The 19,649-nt window shown below is 38.8% G+C and overlaps 1 protein-coding gene across 2 annotated transcripts in view; it reads left to right on the top strand.

Moving 5' to 3' along the window:
* The window catches only part of adgrg2a (adhesion G protein-coupled receptor G2a), a 58,383-nt gene that overhangs the window by 8,529 nt on the left and 30,205 nt on the right, over positions 1–19,649 (top strand). For both annotated transcript variants that reach the window (XM_076290055.1, XM_076290057.1), the window contains exon 2: positions 9,723–9,831. In XM_076290055.1, coding sequence (XP_076146170.1) covers positions 9,723–9,831 — 109 coding nt within the window. The remainder of the gene's footprint in view (positions 1–9,722; positions 9,832–19,649) is intronic.

Below are 19,649 nucleotides of genomic sequence, written 5' to 3'. Positions count from 1 at the left end.
TAGCCGCAGAGTAGCCTATCAGAGCAATACAAAGCAGCTGCCCTGTTCATAAGCCAATCAATCAGCGTCAGCGACTACACCGAAAACTGAAGGTGTTTTCTATTGCCATATCAACGTTATCTGAGATGCTAGTTTTTGTAACGGCAGGAATAAACACACATGGTAACAAAATCAATCTAAACATGTGTAGCTTTACTCAACACATTAACACTATGATACAGTGTAATTGTATGGCTCACTGTGTTCAAAGTCGATCTTAATAACCCTCGTCACCTCTACTATGTGGTGGTTGTTATGGGAAACTAGCTAATAAATGGCAATGCAGCTTTACTGTAGTGAAGTTCGCAAGATTGGAAAGAGGAAATAGTGTTTACATGTCCATTTAAATTATAGCCTTTCTAATGCACTTTTGTGCGTTTTAAATCCGAAATAAGATGGAATGTGAGGAGACTGCTATTAACTTATCTACAATTGAAACTATCTGTAGCCTAGGCTATGACGAAAATAAGCCTCATGTCCGGTCGGATGTCTGCTTTAGCCCAGAGCCATATAGATATCTATATATTAGGGGTTTGCACGGCGTGTCATCAGATTTGGACGTTGCCATATTGGAGATACTCGCCTTATTAGAAAGCATTAGGCACTGAAGTAAATCCCTAACATCGTCAAGGAAAATGGTTAGTTATTGCCGTGTTTTAGGTTGTACCAATAGGTCAGACTGAGAAAAACATCTGGTGTAGGTATCGACTTCCAAAAGTTATTAAAAAACCAGGGAGAAAGGAGAATAATGCCAAAAGTTATCAGAGGAAGGGGGGCGCTTGTGGTTGAACTTGGTACTTCGTCTCCCTCACCCAACTCATATGGATCTGCACTGCCAATAAACTGTAATTTCTCGAAACATCGCACATTTTCTTGTGGTCCAAGTCCTGCCCTATATGCCTTTGCATCTTAGACTTTTTGATGAGCTTTTCTGTTTAGACACGCTACAATCACGTAAGATATCCAAAGTGCATAATACTCCATTGTACTTCATCGCCATATGGCCGCGCGTGCTGGGTTACCATAGTTACCGGCCAGAACGTGACGTCGGTGCAAACCCCTAATAAGGCTCTGCTTTAGCCTATTGTTGACAGCAGGGTTTTTTTACGATTTAAAATGATACTTTCTAGATTTTAATGGGCCATGTTGAAGAGCTGATGTCCGTTATTGTTCGTGCAAATATAAACTGATTCATGTCCCTTGCATTTTGCAACTGTGATGTCCATGGTAGGCGCCTGACAGAAATATTGTTTCATTTTGCGAGTGATATCCACGTTCTGGCGGTGTTCTAAATGTGCACAGAAGGAGTTCCTAAGCTATATAAGGTATAAGCTAGGCCTATTACACAACATAAATTGTCACTATGCTGGCGACCCAAATAAAATCTCCTATGACCCACCCTTTGGGAGCCAATGCTTTAGACAACATAGGGAACGAAACGGGAGTGGGATGGGATTCGGGAGCCTTTCTCTTGGGATTTCGCAGGACAGGATTTTTTTTTGGGGGGGGCAGTCACGTGATCGGGATATGACGGGAGTATTTGTGTGGGCTCGGGATGGGACGGGAGGGAAAATTGATTCCCGTGTCACCCTCACTGGGGGCATAGCTGGCGGACCATTGGGGGCATAGCTGGCAGACCATTGGGGGCATAGCTGGCAGACCACTGGGGGCATAGCTGGCAGACCACTGTCGGTCCATTGGGGGCATAGCTGGCGGACCACTGGCATTTTGCTCATCGGTTCTCTGGCAGTCCACTGGCGGGTTGCAGACAAATTGCCCAATATTTTGCCACTATTGGTCTAAAATCTTTTTCATTTGTTCAGTTATACTCCATATATTATTTTATTAACTTTTCTTAATATTCATGAAAAGTTCAATTTAAAGAGATGGTGGTCCAACGGCGGACCACAAGTGGCACGCCACCAGCGGTTTGCTATCTGCCAATCTGATTTTGCTATCTGGGATGTTGTAAGAACTGTAGGAAATATAGTATGTATACAGTATTAAAAACATTTTAATCATTAAAAGTTTGTTGCAAATCTAATGGTGTTCAAGACTTATTACAGTGCATGAAAATGCACTGTACTGTTCTTCCTAGGCAACTTCTTCTTATTATTACAGTGCATGAAAATGCACTGTACTGTTCTTCCTAGGCTTCTTCTTCTTATTAGAGTGCATGAAAATGCACTCTACTGTTCTTCCTAGGCTTCTTCTTCTTCTTCTTCTTATTCTTATTCTTCTAACGCAGTTAATGCAGCTTCAACCGTTTAACGTAGAAACTTCATTCAAACTGCGTTGCGTAGGTCTTACTTATGACATGTGGGCTTTGTATTTTTCATCTTTGTAACTTTTATACTTTTTAAACTATTAATTAAAAACTGCTCAAAATTTCCCCATAGACTTAACATGGGCTGATGACATCACAATGGACTAATTAACTTGATTTGCACCTGGTATCATCTTCCAGCTGCTCATCTAGGCCCCATCAAAGAATCAGTTCAACTGATTGCACCTGTATCAACTGCTTTCTACTGAACTAGACCAACTCTCTCTGTCTCTCCATTCTACAAGGATATAAGACACATTTCCTCCAACTTTCTATCCATTCATCCTCTTCAAACCATTCACTCATCCACCCATTAAACTATCCATCAACATCCATTAAACAATCTGCCTATCAACATCCATTCAACTTTCTGTCTATCAACATCCATTACACTATCTACATTTAACTTTTAAACTATATACTCTGTCTCAGGCTTTAAGCATACAATATGGCTCTATTAAGACTGCCGTTAAGCAATTAGAATCCTATGGCAGGTGTTCGGGCCACATGCTAGTTAGCATAACTACTAAAAATGAAAACATTAGCTAAGTTAACTAAGTTAAGTATTATCCACCTATTTAACTGTTCAGTCATTCCAACTATATTAAACCTCATCTACCTAGCAAATAATTTAACCTTTTAAACTATCCCCCTATTTAACTTTTCAGTCATTCCAACTATATTAAACCTCATCTACCTAGTTCAGTCATTCCAACTACATTAAACCTCATCTACCTAGTAAATAATTTAACCTTTTAAACCATCCACCTATTTAACTGTTCAGTCATTCCAACTATATTAAACCTCATCTATCTAGCAAATAATTTAACCTTTTAAAACCTCATCTACCTCATAACTGCTAAAATGATTAGCTAAGTTAGCTAAGTCACATGGTTAGCATAGTTAGCATGTTAGCATTTTTTCCAAAACTGCTAGAAAACATGAGCTAAGTTAACTAAGTAACTTGGTCAAAATAATTAGCTTTGTTAGCATAACTGCTAGCAAACATTAGAGCCATTCCAACTGTCAGTTATCGTCAACTATCTACCTATATAGAGCCCTTAAACTATTTGTCTATCAACACGCATTAAACTATCAGTCTGTCAACAACTTTTAAACTATCTACATATAACTTTTAAACTTTCAACATTCATTAAACTATCTGTCTATTAAACTATCTGTCTATTAACAACTGTTAAACTATCAACATTCAACTTTTAAACTGTCTACGTCTAAAATATCAACTTTTTATTAAGCTATGCTATATCTGTCCTAGCTTAATTTTCATGCACTCGTAATTCCCTGGAATTACATTCTCTAGTTCTTCTTCTTCTAACGCATTTAATGCAGCTTCAACCGTTTAACGTAGAAACTTCATTCAAACTTTGTTACGTAGGTCTTACTTAGGATAAGAGTGCTATGTATTTTTCATCTTTGTAACTTTTATACTTTTTAAACTATTAATTAAAAACGATCAAAATTTCCCCATTGACTTAACATTGCCCTTTATGACATCATAGCAATTAGAATCCTATGGCAGGTGTTCGGGCCACCTGGATCAACTGCCAGTCTCAGGCTTTAAGCATACAAACTGGCCCTATTAAGACTACACATCCTGTTAAACTGCTTCCTCTGCCAAAAACTGTTTCAAAATAAAAGTCCTCACTACAATATTTCACTGTTAAACAATTTAACCCTTTAAACTACTGAACTTTTTAACTGTTTAGCCCAGTGGTTCTCAAACTGGGGGGCCCGCCCCCCCAGGGGGGCGCGAACACACCCCAAGGGGGGCGTGTCACGGACCAGTCACTGGCTGCTCATGGGGCTAAAAAAAAACTCATGGGGCTAAAAAAAAAACAAAAAATACGGAAGGGGCTGGGCTTCACGCCAACCAATTAGAAACTACAATTAATTTCAAATGTCAACGATGACCTTAAGGCGCGGACACCACACGTAGCTACTTAAGAAAGTGCAGACATCGGAAACACACCACTGTGCAACATAAGTTGTAGCCTGGTAGCCTACTTTGATCACGTTCGTTCATTTCGACAGTTTTCAAGTTGACCACAACAGCCTTTTTAAAGGCTATCTCAGTGTTCCGTTTTAGTAAATCGCTTTGTCTTTGTAAAGACATATTTCTGTTTTCAATTTTACTTTAAAATTTAATAGACTTGCCTCTTTCTCTTCCTGCTAAGCGTGCCTTTCTTGCCGCTGCAACTGCAGTAGGCTAGCTAGCCTATTTTTCTGGCTTGCCTTCTTTCCCTTCTTACTGCTTGTACCCTTACCTTTTCCCTTCCTACTGTACTTACTTTAATACTCGTCTATTCTTACGCTTCATTAGGATTCAACCACACCGTATTGCAACGTCCGACGTAGCCTTAAAAATTCTCCTTCCTTTCGACATACCTGTGTGAGGCAGGTTTTTCAAAACTGACTGCGCTCAAAACTAAATATCGCAACCGCGCACAGATCGAGGATGACCTGAGGCTATGTTTATCTAAAATTGAGCCACGAACGCTTGCCTACAAAGTAGTCTCCGGTTCTGCTCCCACCTACTTGAATGCCCTCATAGACTTACACTACCTCCAGACCGCTGCGCTCCTCTGACGAACGACGTCTAGCTCTACCACCGGTACGCTCAAGCCAATCCAAACTTTTCTCATCTCTTGTTCCTCGTTGGTGGAACACACTGCCAGTTCCTACAAGGGCAGGGACATCCTTCTCCATTTTCAAAAAACTCCTGAAGACCCAGCTCTTTAGAGAACATCTCCTCTCATAGCAACACTTACAACAAGTCTTACTGATCCTAGCACTCACCAGCCGTCTTAAACTGACAAGTAACTGTTAAAAACAGCAGTCACTGATGCACTTATTCTTACTGTACTCTAATGTTTTTTAAATTGTCCTAAAATTGTTGAGAACCGCTCTAAAACTTAAACTGTTTACCATGTTGTTAGTCGCTTTGGCTAAAAAAGCGTCAGCCAAATGTAATGTAATGTAATTAAAGATCTCTGCAAAGAAAAGCAGGCCCACGTCTCACATTGACAACATACAACGTTTTGACAAAGATTATAACAGAGGCTAATAATAATAATGATAATAATGATAATAATAATAATAGTAATAATAATAATAATTATAGTAATAATAATTATGATAATGATAATAACAATAATGATATAATGATAATAGGCCTAATAATTATATCCTAGCTAGGCCCACTACCATTACTACCTAATAATATAATTACCGCCAACCAGAAAATAATGATGGTAATAGTAATAATAATTATTATAATGATGATAATAACCTATGGAGCCTATAACGACAACAATAATAATATAAAATTAGCTAATAGCATACTATAGCCTACTAATATTATAACTATAATCAATAATAAGAATAACAATATAATAATAGTAATAATAACCTATATGGCCTAATAATAATAACAGCCTAGCCTAGTAGCTATGATTGCCATATTAATATAGGTCTATAATCTATCAATCTATCTATTGCTGTAAGTCACTTTGGATAAACGTGTCTGCCAAATGAATAAATGTAAACCTATGGGGGGGTGGGGGGGCTCCAAGTTCAGCTGACCCACTTAGGGGGGGCCCAGCTTGAAAAAGTTTGAGAACCCCTGGTTTAGCCATTGTAACTGTTACTTGTCATCAACTATGACTCCTACCCACTGTAGCTAGTTAGCATGGTTAGCATAGTTAGCATGCTAGCATGTTAGCATGCTAGCATGTTAACATGCTAGGTAGCATTTTTAGCAAAATGACTAAAAATGATTAGCTAAGTTAGCTAAGTCACATGGTTAGCATAGTTAGCATGCTAGCAAGTTAACATGCTAGTTAGCATTTTTAGCAAAACTGCTAAAAATGATTAGCTAAGTCACATGGTTAACATAGTTAGCATGCTAGCAAGTTAGCATGCTAACATGTTAGTTAGCATTTTTAGCAAAATTACTAAAAATGATTAGCTAAGTTAGCTAAGTCACATGGTTAGCATAGTTAGCATGCTAGCATGTTAACATGCTAGTTAGCATTTTTAGCAAAACTGCTAAAAATTATTAGCTAAGTTAGCTAAGTAACATGGTTAGCATAGTTAGCATGCTAACATGTTAGCATGCTAGTTAGCATTTTTAGCAAAACTGCTAAAAATGATTAGCTAGGTTAACTAAGTAACATGGTTAACATAGTTAACATGCTAGTTAGCATAGTTAGCATAACTGCTAAAATTATTAGCTAAGTTAGCTAAGTAACATGGTTAACATAGTTAGCATGCTAACATTGTTAGCATAGTTAGCATGTTTAGTAAAACTGCTAGAAAATGTTAGTTAAGTTAGCTAAGTAACATGGTTAGCATGCTAGCACTGCTATAAAACATTAGCTAAGTAGCATGGTTAACAGAATTAAAAATCTTAGCATAACTGCTAGCAAATATTAGAGCCATTCCAACTTTCAGTTATCGTCAAATATCTACCTATACACAGCCATTAAACTATTTGAATATCAACATTCATTAAACTGCTAGAAAATGTTAGCTAAGTAACATGGTTAACATGTTAGCATTGCTATAAAACATTAGCTAAGTAGCATGGTTAGCATGGTTAAAAATCTTAGCATAACTGCTAGCAAACATTAGAGCCATTCCAACTTTCAGTTATCGTCAAATATCTACCTATACACAGCCATTAAACTATTTGAATATCAACATTCATTCAACTTCCAGTCTGTCAACAACTTTTAAACTATTTACCTTCAACTTTTAAACGGTCTACTTTTAAACTACCATTAAACTATCTATTAAACTAGCTGTCTATCAACAACTTTTAAACTATCTACATTCAACTTTTAAACAGTCTACTTTTAAACTATCAACTTTTATTAAGCTATGCAACCACCATGTCTATCCTAGCATCACCATAGTAACCATCTCTGTATTATCCGTTTTAACTATACATGATATTTTACATCACAACTTTAGCATTTTCATGCACTGGTAATTCCTTGGAATTGCATTTCTAGTTATTATTATTATTCCGCTTACCACTTTTTCTAGACGCAATTTCTCTTGGACAGTTTAACTTAGAAACTTCATTCAAACTTTGTAACGTAGGTCTTCAAACAGATCGGGTTGCTATGTCTTTTCAACTTTCAAACTTTTATACTTTTTAAACTATTAAAGAAAAACTTTTTAAAATTCCCCATAGACTTAACATTGCTGATTATGACATCATAATACAGCCATTAAGCAATTAGAATCCTATGGCAGGTGTTCAGGCCACCTGGATCTCAACTGCCAGTCTCAGGCTTTAAGCATACAAACTGGCCCTATTAAGACTACACATCCTGTTCAACTGCTTCCTCTGCCAAAAACTGTTTCAAAATAAAAGTCCTCACTGCAATATTTCACTGTTAAACAATTTAACCCTTTAAACTACTGAACTTTTTAACTGATTAGCCATTGTAACTGTTACTTGTCATCAACTATGACTCGTACCCACTGTAGCTAGTTAATATGGTTAGCATAGTTAGCATGCTAGCAAGTTAGCATGCTAGTTAGCATTTTTAGCAAAATTACTAAAAATGATTAGCTAAGTTAGCTAAGTCACATGGTTAGCATAGTTAGCATGCTAGCATGTTAGCATTCTAGTTAGCATTTTTAGCAAAACTGTTAAAAATGATTAGCTAAGTTAGCTAAGTCACATGGTTAGCATGCTAGCATGTTAACATGCTAGTTAGCATTTTTAGCAAAACTGTTAAAAATGATTAGTTAAGTTAGCTAAGTAACATGGTTAATATAGTTAGCATGCTAACATAGTTAGCATGCTAGTTAGCATTTTTAGCAAAACTGTTAAAATGATTAGCTAGGTTAAGTAAGTAACATGGTTAGCATTGTTAACATGCTAGTTAGCATTTTTAGCAAAACTGCTAAAAATGATTAGCTAAGTTAGCTAAGTAACATGGTTAGCATAGTAAGCATGCTAACATGTTAGCATGCTAGTTAACATTTTTAGCAAAACTGCTAAAAATGATTAGCTAGGTTAGCTAAGTAACATGGTTAGTATAGTTAGCATGCTAACATAGTTAGCATGCTAGTTAGCATTTTTAGCAAAACTGTTAAAATAATTAACTATGTTATCTAAGTAACATGGTTAACATAGTTAGCATATTAGCATGTTAGTTAGCATAGTTAGCATAACTGCTAAAAATGATTAGCTAAGTTAGCTAAGTAACATGGTTAACATAGTTAGCATGCTAATATTGTTAGCATAGTTAGCATGTTTAGCAAAACTGCTAGAAAATGTTAGTTAAGTTAGCTAAGTAGCATGGTTAGCATGCTAGCATTGCTAGCACTGCTATAACACATTAGCTAAGTAACATGGTTAACAGAATAAAAAATCTTAGCATAACTGCTAGCATACATTAGAGCCGTTCAAACTTTTAGTTATCGTCAAATATCTACCTATACACAGCCATTAAACTATTTGAATATCAACATTCATTAAACTGCTAGAAAACGTTAGCTAAGTAACATGGTTAGCAGGTTAGCATTGCTAGCACTGCTATAAAACATTAGCTAAGTAGCATGGTTAGCATAGTTAAAAATCTTAGCATAACTGCTAGCAAACATTAGAGCCATTCCAACTTTCAGTTATAGTCAAATATCTACCTATACACAGCCATTAAACTATTTGAATATCAACATTCATTCAACTTCCAGTCTGTCAACAACTTTTAAACTTCAACTTCAACTTTTAAACGGTCTACTTTTAAACTATCATTAAACTATCTATTAAACTAGCTGTCTATCAACAACTTTTAAACTATCTACTGTCTATCAACAACTTTTAAACTATCTACATTCAACTTTTAAACAGTCTACTTTTAAACTATCAACTTTTATTAAGCTATGCAACCACCATGTCTATCCTAGCATCACCATAGTAACCATCTCTGTATTATCTGTTTTAACTATACATGATATTTTACATCACAACTTTAGCATTTTCATGCACTGGTAATTCCTTGGAATTGCATTTCTAGTTGTATTTTGTTGTGCATCTCTAGGTTTTAGTAATGCCGTCATTCACTTTTCTGCCCTGGTAGAGATGAGCTGTGCTTGTACAGTTTTCACATGTGGTGTGGACAGAACAAGGTTTTGTTTTCTGCATCTTGTTTTGAAAAGGATCGTTACATGGCAATATCCTCACCACTCCCCACTGGCATTTGCACATATATATCATTTTGTCTGCTGCTCCCTCCTTGCTTTTTACAGAATGTCTTAATGAATCATTGGACTCAATTCAATTGATTTGAACTTCTTGGGTCTCTGTCTCGTACAGAAGGATGCAGCCTGGTACTGTGGACTACCTCTCGCCCATCGCTCAGAGCAAACCTCTCTTCTCACTCGTCTCTTCCTGCTCTGGATGATTCATTCTTCGGTACTTCAAGGTAAAGAATTGCTTCACATTTTTCTAGCACAGGGCAAGAAAATGAATTCCACTGTGAAAAGCATAACTTTTCAGCTGAGATGACTTGAAGTGTACGTCTGTCTGTCTGTTTCTGTAATACACCGGAGAATGTTTATATAACCACAGAGTCAGACAAGGACGAAGGCCCATAAGAAAAACATTCTTTCAGAACAGTTTGAATGTTCTTGGGTCTTACCTGTTCCCATGGTTACCTCTTAGTGTCCAACAGACTCTCCAGTAGACTTACTCCTGACTGGACAAATTTGGTAATAAACTGTGAACAATGAGAGATGAGTTGTTAGGGGAAGCAGGGAAGGAACGGGAAGAGAGGCAGGAAAGGCAACACAAGATTTTTTTTTATTATTATACCTTTATTTAACCAGGCAAGAAAATCACATTGAGATAGGTACAGTATCTCATTTACAAGTGAGCCCTGGCCAAGGCAAGAAAATCACATTGAGATAGGTATCTCATTTACAAGTGAGCCCTGACCAAGGCAGCAGCATACAGTGAACATAATAGAGACAGACAAAGTAAAAATAAGTAGGCCTACATAAACAACAGTCACTCACAACACACACATACACTAACATGCTCACACACACACACACACACACACACACACTAACTAAAAGACTGAATTGATATGGTACTGTATGATACAGAGAACGTTCAAGGCTGGCTTGCTATGACTAGGGGTGTAAATCAGAGTCTTCATGACGATTTGATACAATATCGATTTCTTAAGCCAATGATTCGATTATTTTCGATACTTCAGAATTCCCCACGATACGATTCGATACGATTCAATACTCAATATTTTTACATGATATCTATGAAGTTTCAAATAAATGCACAAAAGTTCGGAATGTAGGAGCAGGTATCTAAAGCCTTCGTTATACAGCCTCATGTCTTTGCATATAAAAAAAAAAAACACCCGCAGCTTAGGACTAGGTAGTGCGCTTACATCGGAGCCATAGACAGAAAAAGAAAGGTCGGAGCTGATGCTGAAAATAGATAGGCAAACAAACAGGCGGCAAAATAAACACATTAATCGATACTCTTGCGGACGAATCGATGCATTGAATCGCCTGCTGCATAATCGATGCATCGATACGAATCGATTAATATTTACACCCCTAGCTATGACATTGACAAAGAGTGAGTATTTTCAGTGCAACATGCAGCTTTGTTCTCGTAGTGTAAGACAAAACAGATAAGCCTGAGTCTCATGCATAATGATTAAGAGTTGCCACCCCTATCTATAGTCTACATACAATGTATACTGTATTCACAGTGAGATACTTTACATACTGAATGCTGAATTCCTGGAGATGTATTTACATACATAGCTAATGCTTTGTACTAGTATGTAAGACTATTTGTGTATTTGTACATATTTAACATGGACTAGAACAGTATGTGTAGTCTAGTGTTTGATGTATAGAATTAAGATGACAGATTCTGTGCATCTACTGTAAGTTAAAGGAGCACTAAAGCAGATTTGCTCTCTGGGTCCCCCTACAGGTGAGAAGTGCAATGATAAACAGACTAAATATGCGTCTTTAGCTATAAGGTATGAACATAACTCTGATATAATATAGAGGGAATGCACCGACAGCAGTCTGTAGAAAGAGATCTCCGAATTCCTGTAGCATAGCAGCTCTTTTCCATTTTGATTTCGGAGGGGGGGACAGTGTTGCTAGGTCGGCTAAAGAGGGCCACTCAGACAATGGCAGAAGTGACGTTCGTCATGTCATGAGGTTATGCGCCATCAAAATGATTTTGGAAATTTTATGTTAAGGTGAAAAAACTCTTAACAATGCCTTTAAAGTTTTTTAAAGAACACAACAGAATGAATTTGACAAATGTTCTTCTTCAGCTGTGGAAGTCTTTTCAATATAAACATGATGTAGACTACCATACCACTGTCTTCTGCCTTACTGTTTGCGTGCTATATTAGCACATATGCACAACCCCTCCCTCCATGCCACAGCCGAACTGTGACCACACTTATACCTTCCTTATTATAGTTATATATATATATAGATATATAGACTTTATTCTTGCACTGTTGCACTGTTTGACTTACTCATTTGCACCATCACCATGACACTCATTCACACAGAGCACCTTACCTTACCTTATGCACAGAGAATCACAGGCTCAGTCTCTGCCTTAGTCATTGCAAGCGCATTGTTTGATTAATCACCCACTATGTGGATACTGTTTTTTTTAGAATTGTGTTATTTAGTATAATTTGTATTTTAGTATATTTAGTCAAGTCAAGTCATTTTTATTTATTTTTATTTTACCAAGACATACACAAATAAACAGACAGACAAATAGACAGAGACAGTAAAGCAAGCCTGTCTTTACAAAGACAGTAGTATTTAGTATATATTTATCTTCTACTGTCCTTATTGCTTAGTTGTGTTTTTTATATTAAATACTTTTAATTACTTTCTGCTGTTAGTGAATGTGTGTGTGTTGTCTGTATGCTACTGTGACCTTGAATTTCCCCTGGGGATCAATAAAGTATCTATCTATCTATCTATCTATAATTTCTGCTTAGCTGGAGGAAGCCATTTCTGCTTAGCTGGATTTCCACGTCTTCCCTATCGCTTATAGTATCAAGCCAGTCATCTTCTGGACACGATTAGGAGAAGCACAACTCCATGATCTCGTTCCGTAAACATTAACCTGCAAAGACACTGAATATGGGCCTATGAGGACTATGCGGTTTAGCACTGGGTGAAATCTATGAAATTCAATTCCATTCCTAACTGAAGTGTATGGCTATCCATCCCTGTCCATCTCATTGGAGAGACTTCAGGAGCTTCTGGGCGGGTGCCAAAGGCCTCGTTGGGGAATGTGACTGTGGGGGGGGGGTTTATCCGTTTAGGAAGGAAAGGGCAGCGGTGGGTTTTTTTTTTTTTGGTGCGGTGAAAGCCCTGGCCCTTTTGATGCCTGGTGGAGCTCAGGATTCGGTCTGGTGGTTATGAAGCGGCGTGACATTCTCTCGCCTTTAATCAGGGGATTAATTAGCCAAGATGACAGGATGGGTGCCTTGGCCAGCCAAGTGGACTTACTGGCCCTGGCCCCTCAAGGATGTGTCTGTCTGTCTGTCTGTCAAATCCAATCAAATCAAATCAAATCAAATCAAATCAAATGGTGCTTTATTGGCATGAATAAATAAAGTAATTCTTGCCAAAGCTACAGGTATAACATGTTAATAATCAACTTTACATTAATATTGGTATAAATATAAAATTAAATAATGAAAGGAAAAATAAGATAAAAGGATACATGTTAATGCTACTAAAGAGACAGTAACAGTTTCATCAATAGTGCTATACTGTAGAAAAGAAAATAGAAAAAATAATTAACTTACGCAAACTCATATTATATGTCTACATATACAGATACATAGTAAGTAAGTAAGTAAAATGCATTTATAGAGCACATTTATGCTGTACAGAGTGCTGTACAGAATAAAATAAAGAAACAAAAAAGAAATAAAGCAGAAAAAGCAGACAGACACAGATAAACAATGCCAACAAGAGATGTTACAGACAGGGCAACAGACAGAGAGTTAGGGAGCTGGGCAGGATAAGGTAAAAAGGTGGCTTTTGAGCCTAGACTTAAAAACACAGATGGAAGGAGCATGTTTAATGTCCAGGGGCAATTGGTTCCACAGCCGTGGCGCTGCAACTGCAAAGGCTCGGTCATCTTTTTGTTTGAGCCTTGACCGATGCACATGGAGGAGAGCTTTGTTATTTGATCTGAGATACCTGGGGGCTTGATGGAGATGGAGGAGGTCAGTGATGTAACTAGGGGCTTGCCCATTAAGAGCTTTAAAAACAATCAAAAGTACATTGAACTGGACTCTAAAATTAACAGGGAGCCAATGCAAGGAAGTCAGGACTGGAGCAATACCTTAGTACCTGTCAGCAATCTAGCAGCTGCACTTTGGACCACCTGAAGTCGATTTAGTAGGGACTGGGGGAAGCCTAGGTATAAAGAGTTACTGACAAGTGTGTGTCTTGATTTGGGAGGGCCAAAAATCATAACTTCTGTTTTGTCGCTGTTTAACTGGAGGAAGTTATTTGCCATCCAGCCTTTAATATCCTCCAGACAGTCCAGGAGAGGCTGTAGAGAGTCCCTAGACTTCAGTGGGAGATAGAGATGTAAGTCGTCTGCATAGAGGTGAAATAAGATGTTGTGTTTCCTGATAATGGTACCTAGTGGGAGCATATACAGACAGAAGAGGAGTGGTCCAAGGATAGACCCTTGGGGCACACCATAGGAAACAGGAGCAGTGGATGAGAAGAACTGACTGAGAGAGTCCTATGCTTCAATTAAGAGCTGAACCACTGAAGGGCTGTACCTTTGATGCCAACCAACTGTTCAAGGCGGGTCAGAAGAGTGTTATGGTCCACAGTATCAAAGGCAGCACTAAGGTCCAATAAAACCAGGATGGCACTGTCACCTGTGTCTAGTGTGAGTAACAGATAATTTGTCACCTTTAGCAAAGCTGTTTCGGTGCTATGACGAGCTTTGAAACCTGACTGAAAAGGTTCCAATAAATTCATTTAAGTCTAAAAAAGGTTGCAGTTGCATGGGCGTAGATTTAGGGTGGGACGCTAAGGACTAGTCCTAATCAAAATCTTAAGATGACAAAATTGTCCCCACCAATATTTTTGCGAGCTTATTTGTGCTGCTGATCATTCCGACAGCCAGCACGACAGTACAAGAAAGGTCGTCATTTGATTGGCTGAAAAACCGAGGGGGAGGGGGAAGGGGTATCTGACATGCACGCTACACGCACGGAGAGTGTCAAAGCACAGGCTACTTTGCACTGCCAGTCAAGCGAGCCGGTGTGTCAACGACAACGGTAAGTTACCAGGGCTGTCTGCCAATAGGCTACATAGGCTACCCCATAAAAGGCCAAAGTAAAACATTTTGATATACCCTTTGCCCTTTAGCATGTACATGTTTGCCACTTTTTGTGGTTTGTAGATCAGCTATGCCACCCAAGAAGAAGAAAGGGGACATACAAACAAATCTTTTTCATTATGCAGCAGAGTCTAAGTATACAAAATAACTAGCCATACAAACTGGCAACTGGTGACCAGGCTTTCAAATGCGGATTTTACTGTGTAAAATAACATTAGCTGTTAGGATATTTAGGCCTACCCAGGATATTGTCACAGCTAAACCTAGCTTCTGTAATCTTTCAACCAAAGTTAGGAGTCATGTTGAATAAGGGTGTGCCACAAGGACAGTCTATAGCACAGAATAGAAGTCACCATCACTGAGTGTTAATTGGGCTGCCAATCTTCCAGTCGCAATAAACTATGGATCCGAGACTTTTTCCTGTTCCTATATTCGTTTTTTGTAGGCTAATGTATTTGTGAATGTAGCCTGCACAATGCAAATAAATAAAAGATAAACTATGGTTGTGATGATAAATAAAGTCTCAGACTCAAGTGCAGTTTGGTTCTGTTTACTTAGCGAAGGTACAAGTCCACAATCCAAAGAGTAGCCGAAAGCAAGCCAAGGTCAGTACACAGGGAAATCCAAAGACAGGGCGAACAATCCAAATCGTAATCCAAAAAGCTTGGTCAAAACAGCCGGGCAAGGTCTAAACTGGAAAAAGGCTAAACAGGTAACTCTCAATGAAGTACTACAAACACGGCTTAGTAGAGTTCATACAAACAATACCTCACATCGAGGCAACAGATACAAAGTCCTTTTATAGGGCAAGTCTACTAATTGGATATCAGTCACAGGTGTCAAAACTCTGGGGAGGCCGTGCAAGACTGGAGTGGGCGTGTCTGTTGCTGTCCCGAATGCCGCAGCGAGTCAGGCCTTACAATGGTGCATTTCTATACTCATAGAAATGAACATTGCAACACCAGATATCTCTTCTATGATCTCATCCCAGAAAGATCTTCTTTGACTTGTTTGATTTCATTTTTTTGTCTTTGACAAATTATATTAAAGACAAGTGTAGCCTAATAAATTAAATATCAATGTGATGTATTCAAATTGCTTTGAAAATATGTTTATCTATTAGTAATTATGCAGATCATAAAAAATATAAATAATTAACAATATAAAGTTTATATGAATTCCAAAATATGAAATAGAAACCTATTACAACCATCACTTACTATGTGTGTGTGTATATGTGTGTGTGTGTGTGTGTGTGTGTGTGCGTGTGCGTGTGTGTGTGTGTGTGGAGGGTCAATCAAATTCTATGATTGCCAATGATGTGAATGATCTCACAAATCACACAAACCAAATCAAAAGTATCGAAATCGAGATTGTTCACTTAGTATTGGTATTGAAACAACAATAATGTTGGTATCGTAACAACAGGAGTTGGGAATGTGTCCCCACCAAAGCTGAGACCAAACCTACGCCCTTGTGCAGTTGTGAAGAGACAACATTTTCCATCACTTTAGAGATAAATGGGGTGATAGTTTTTTAGACACTTAGTATCCAGGTTAGGATTTTTAAGCAGAGGAATGGTGCCAGTAGATAGGCAGGAGTTAATGCTAGGGCCAACGGTATCAAAACTATCCTCTACATCAGGGATTCCCAAACTGTGGTACGCGTACCCCCGGTGGTACGCGAGCTGCTTCTAGGGGGTACGCGAGATGAAAAGGGCTATGGCGGACAGGTGTAAAATTAACATTTTAAATCTTTTGTGATTAATTCATGAATAAATACACAATTTCGAATCAGGTCATAATGATATGGAAACATGCAATTAAAGGATATCATTTATAAACTCTGTATGTGTTCATCAAAAAAAGGGCAGCTTATTAAACATGACGCCTGGAATAGCTAATAGAATGCGTTACTTTTGAATGCGTTGGATGGTCCGTGGTCCGTGGGGGGGAAGTTTCGCGGATATAACAGGTTTTTGAAAACAACAAAAACAGAAAGGAGGGAAGGAGCAAAGCTAGGAGTTATTTCAGATGGGCAAGAAAGGTAACATTAAGCTAGGCTTTACATTTAACAAACTAAAGGTAGCCTAAGTTTAGCCTTTCTAGGCTGTATATACTGTATGTTGTCCAAACGAATACATCCTTGTCAGGCGTTGTTGTAGGCCTATTATAAGATATTGTATGTGGATGTAACTTTTTAACTGACCAAATGCACACACCTAAAACCGGGAAACGGACAAATATTGTCAACGCGGGGGGGTATTATAGAATGCGTTACGTTTTTATGTGTTTATGTGTCGGATGGTGGGGGTACGCGAGCCGAGTCGGAATGTAGGCGGTGGTACGCGGGGGGAAAAGTTTGGGAACCGCTGCTCTACATGAATCAATTTAAGTTAGCTGAATTATCAAACAAAGTATTTACATGCACACAAAGAGGATAGATCTATCAATATATCAATATATAAAAGTTACATATTTTCTCTTATGTAATGGCAAGTCAAGATATAATCTGCAGCTAGGCAGCAGTTTGCTTCCTCTCCCAATAGTATACATGTTTTCATTTGTGGAGATAGATTTTGAAATTATTTTATATGTGTTTTGAATTCATCAAAAATGTGCCCCCTATAAGTGCATATTTAATACAACTAAGTTTTCTACATTATTTATACAGAAACTGCAGTTCCTCATATGTCTAGGCACCCATGTTTGTTTGTCTGTTTCTATGTGTAGGCTATGGTCACTGATTTTGTATTTTGTCAGTGTTGCTATGTTTTTTTCTGTCTTTGATGTTATTTAAATATGGCGCTATGCAGTAGTTCTGTTCAGGGCTCTGTATATCTCTAGTCTAGTCTAATCTTCTGTGTGTGTGTGTGTGTGTGCGTGTGTGTGTGTGTGTGTGTGTGTGTGTGTGTGTGCATATTCAAAGCAGAATTAAAAGTGACCACATGAGAGCAATTCTGTGTCTGCGTGTGTGAGTTGGTGCTTGTTTGTTTTTAATATGAAAAGCTGAATTTGCATTGATACAAATATATAATAGGAACAAAGTGAAAGAAGATACTATTATTATGCTACCATCATCATTACCTTCCATGATCACATAATCCTCACTTTCAGTGAATCTCTCTCCACATACTGTGTCCCAAATAGAGATAGAGAAAGTACCCATGAAGTACATTAAGGGCTTACTGTGTTAAGGGCTTACTGTGTTTGCTAACAGTGACAGCAAGCTATGGCACACACCACTTTTACACATTACATTCCTGTCTTGAGAGCTGTGGTTAAGATAACCTTTTGTTGTTGCTCGACATGTCAATCAGATCTGTAGAATAAAAGGCCTTAGCCAGCCTCAATGCAGGCTATCCTGTTTTTAAACTGAGCAGCACTGACGCAAGTACTGACAGAGGCGTATAGGGCTGGGCCAGGCATTGCATATGAATCAGAGGAGAAACACTCTAAACACTCTAAAATATAAATGGTTCCTAAGAGCGATGCCATAGAGGAACCTTTTGTAGTGCTTTAAAGAACCAAATGCGATAGTTCTGTGAAGAACCATTTAGGAAAATGCAAACAGGTATGAAAATAGTCTTTCTGAAGAACCATTTCCAATGTGAAAGAACTTTTCACTTGATGTTAGGCGGGGATCACATCAGCCAGTGGAAAGCGGCAGCGGCAAACGTAACGCAACGCTCAGACCATAATTATATACAGTAAATAAATATAATTATATAAATAAAGTTTTATCTCGTTCCTAAGCAACACAAACGGTTTGTCAATTGAATACACGCGTGTTGCGCTTTGAAAGTTGAACCAAGTTGAACGCTCAGCTTGTTCAACGCTAGCGTTACGCCAGAGTTGCCACCATTCCGCTGCCGAACCATAGAGAACAATAGGAAACCTGCCGCTTGCCGCTGGCTGATGTGATCCCCACCTTAAGGTTCAACACAAAGCCATGGTTCTTTATGGAACCATATGCCCCCTCACTCACACCATTACACCCCACACACACACACTCACGCACCATTACACCATACCTCCTCTCCACACATGCACACACCAACCCCACCCCCCACACACACACAAACACACAACATACCCCCTCCCCCCACACACACAGGTACACCACCATCCTCCACACACAACATTACCCCGCCTCCCACACACACACACACACACACACACACACATTTACACTACCCCCACACCCAAACACACACCATTATACCCCCCCCCCCAACACACACACACACTATCACACACCATTACACCATACCCAAACACACACACCATTACATCACCCCCCCCCCCCCCACTCAAACACACAACATACCCCCTCCTCACACACACAGGTACACCACCATCCTCTACACACAACATTACCCCCCCTCCCACAAACACACACACACACATTTACACTACCCCCCCACCCAAACACACACCATTATACCCCCCCCCCCCCAACACACACACACACTATCACACACCATTACACCATACCCAAACACACACAGATTACATCACCCCCGCCCCCCCCCCCACTCAAACACGCAACATACCCCCTCCTCACACACACAGGTAAACCCCCCTACCCCTCATACCCTATTACCCCCCACAAACATACACACACACACACACACCATTTCATCATCCATTTCATCATCAGAAGATCAGCACTAACAATCCCCTGTATATTCTTCTTGGACTGTTGATACTCTAGATTCTCCCACACACACACACACACACACACGCCAGGGGCGCTGGTACGCGCACCAATCACCCCCAAAAAAAACAGTATTTTTCCTTTAGGTTCGTGCATACATAGCATAACAACATCCACATG

The sequence above is a fragment of the Alosa pseudoharengus genome, unplaced genomic scaffold (assembly GCF_046254945.1).
Source record: "Alosa pseudoharengus isolate Yale_2024_CS ecotype anadromous, Long Island Sound unplaced genomic scaffold, YU_APseudo_1.1 YU_APseudo_1.1_scf_18, whole genome shotgun sequence".
Lineage (NCBI taxonomy): Eukaryota > Metazoa > Chordata > Actinopteri > Clupeiformes > Clupeidae > Alosa > Alosa pseudoharengus.
This window is presented reverse-complemented; position numbering and strand designations above follow the sequence as displayed.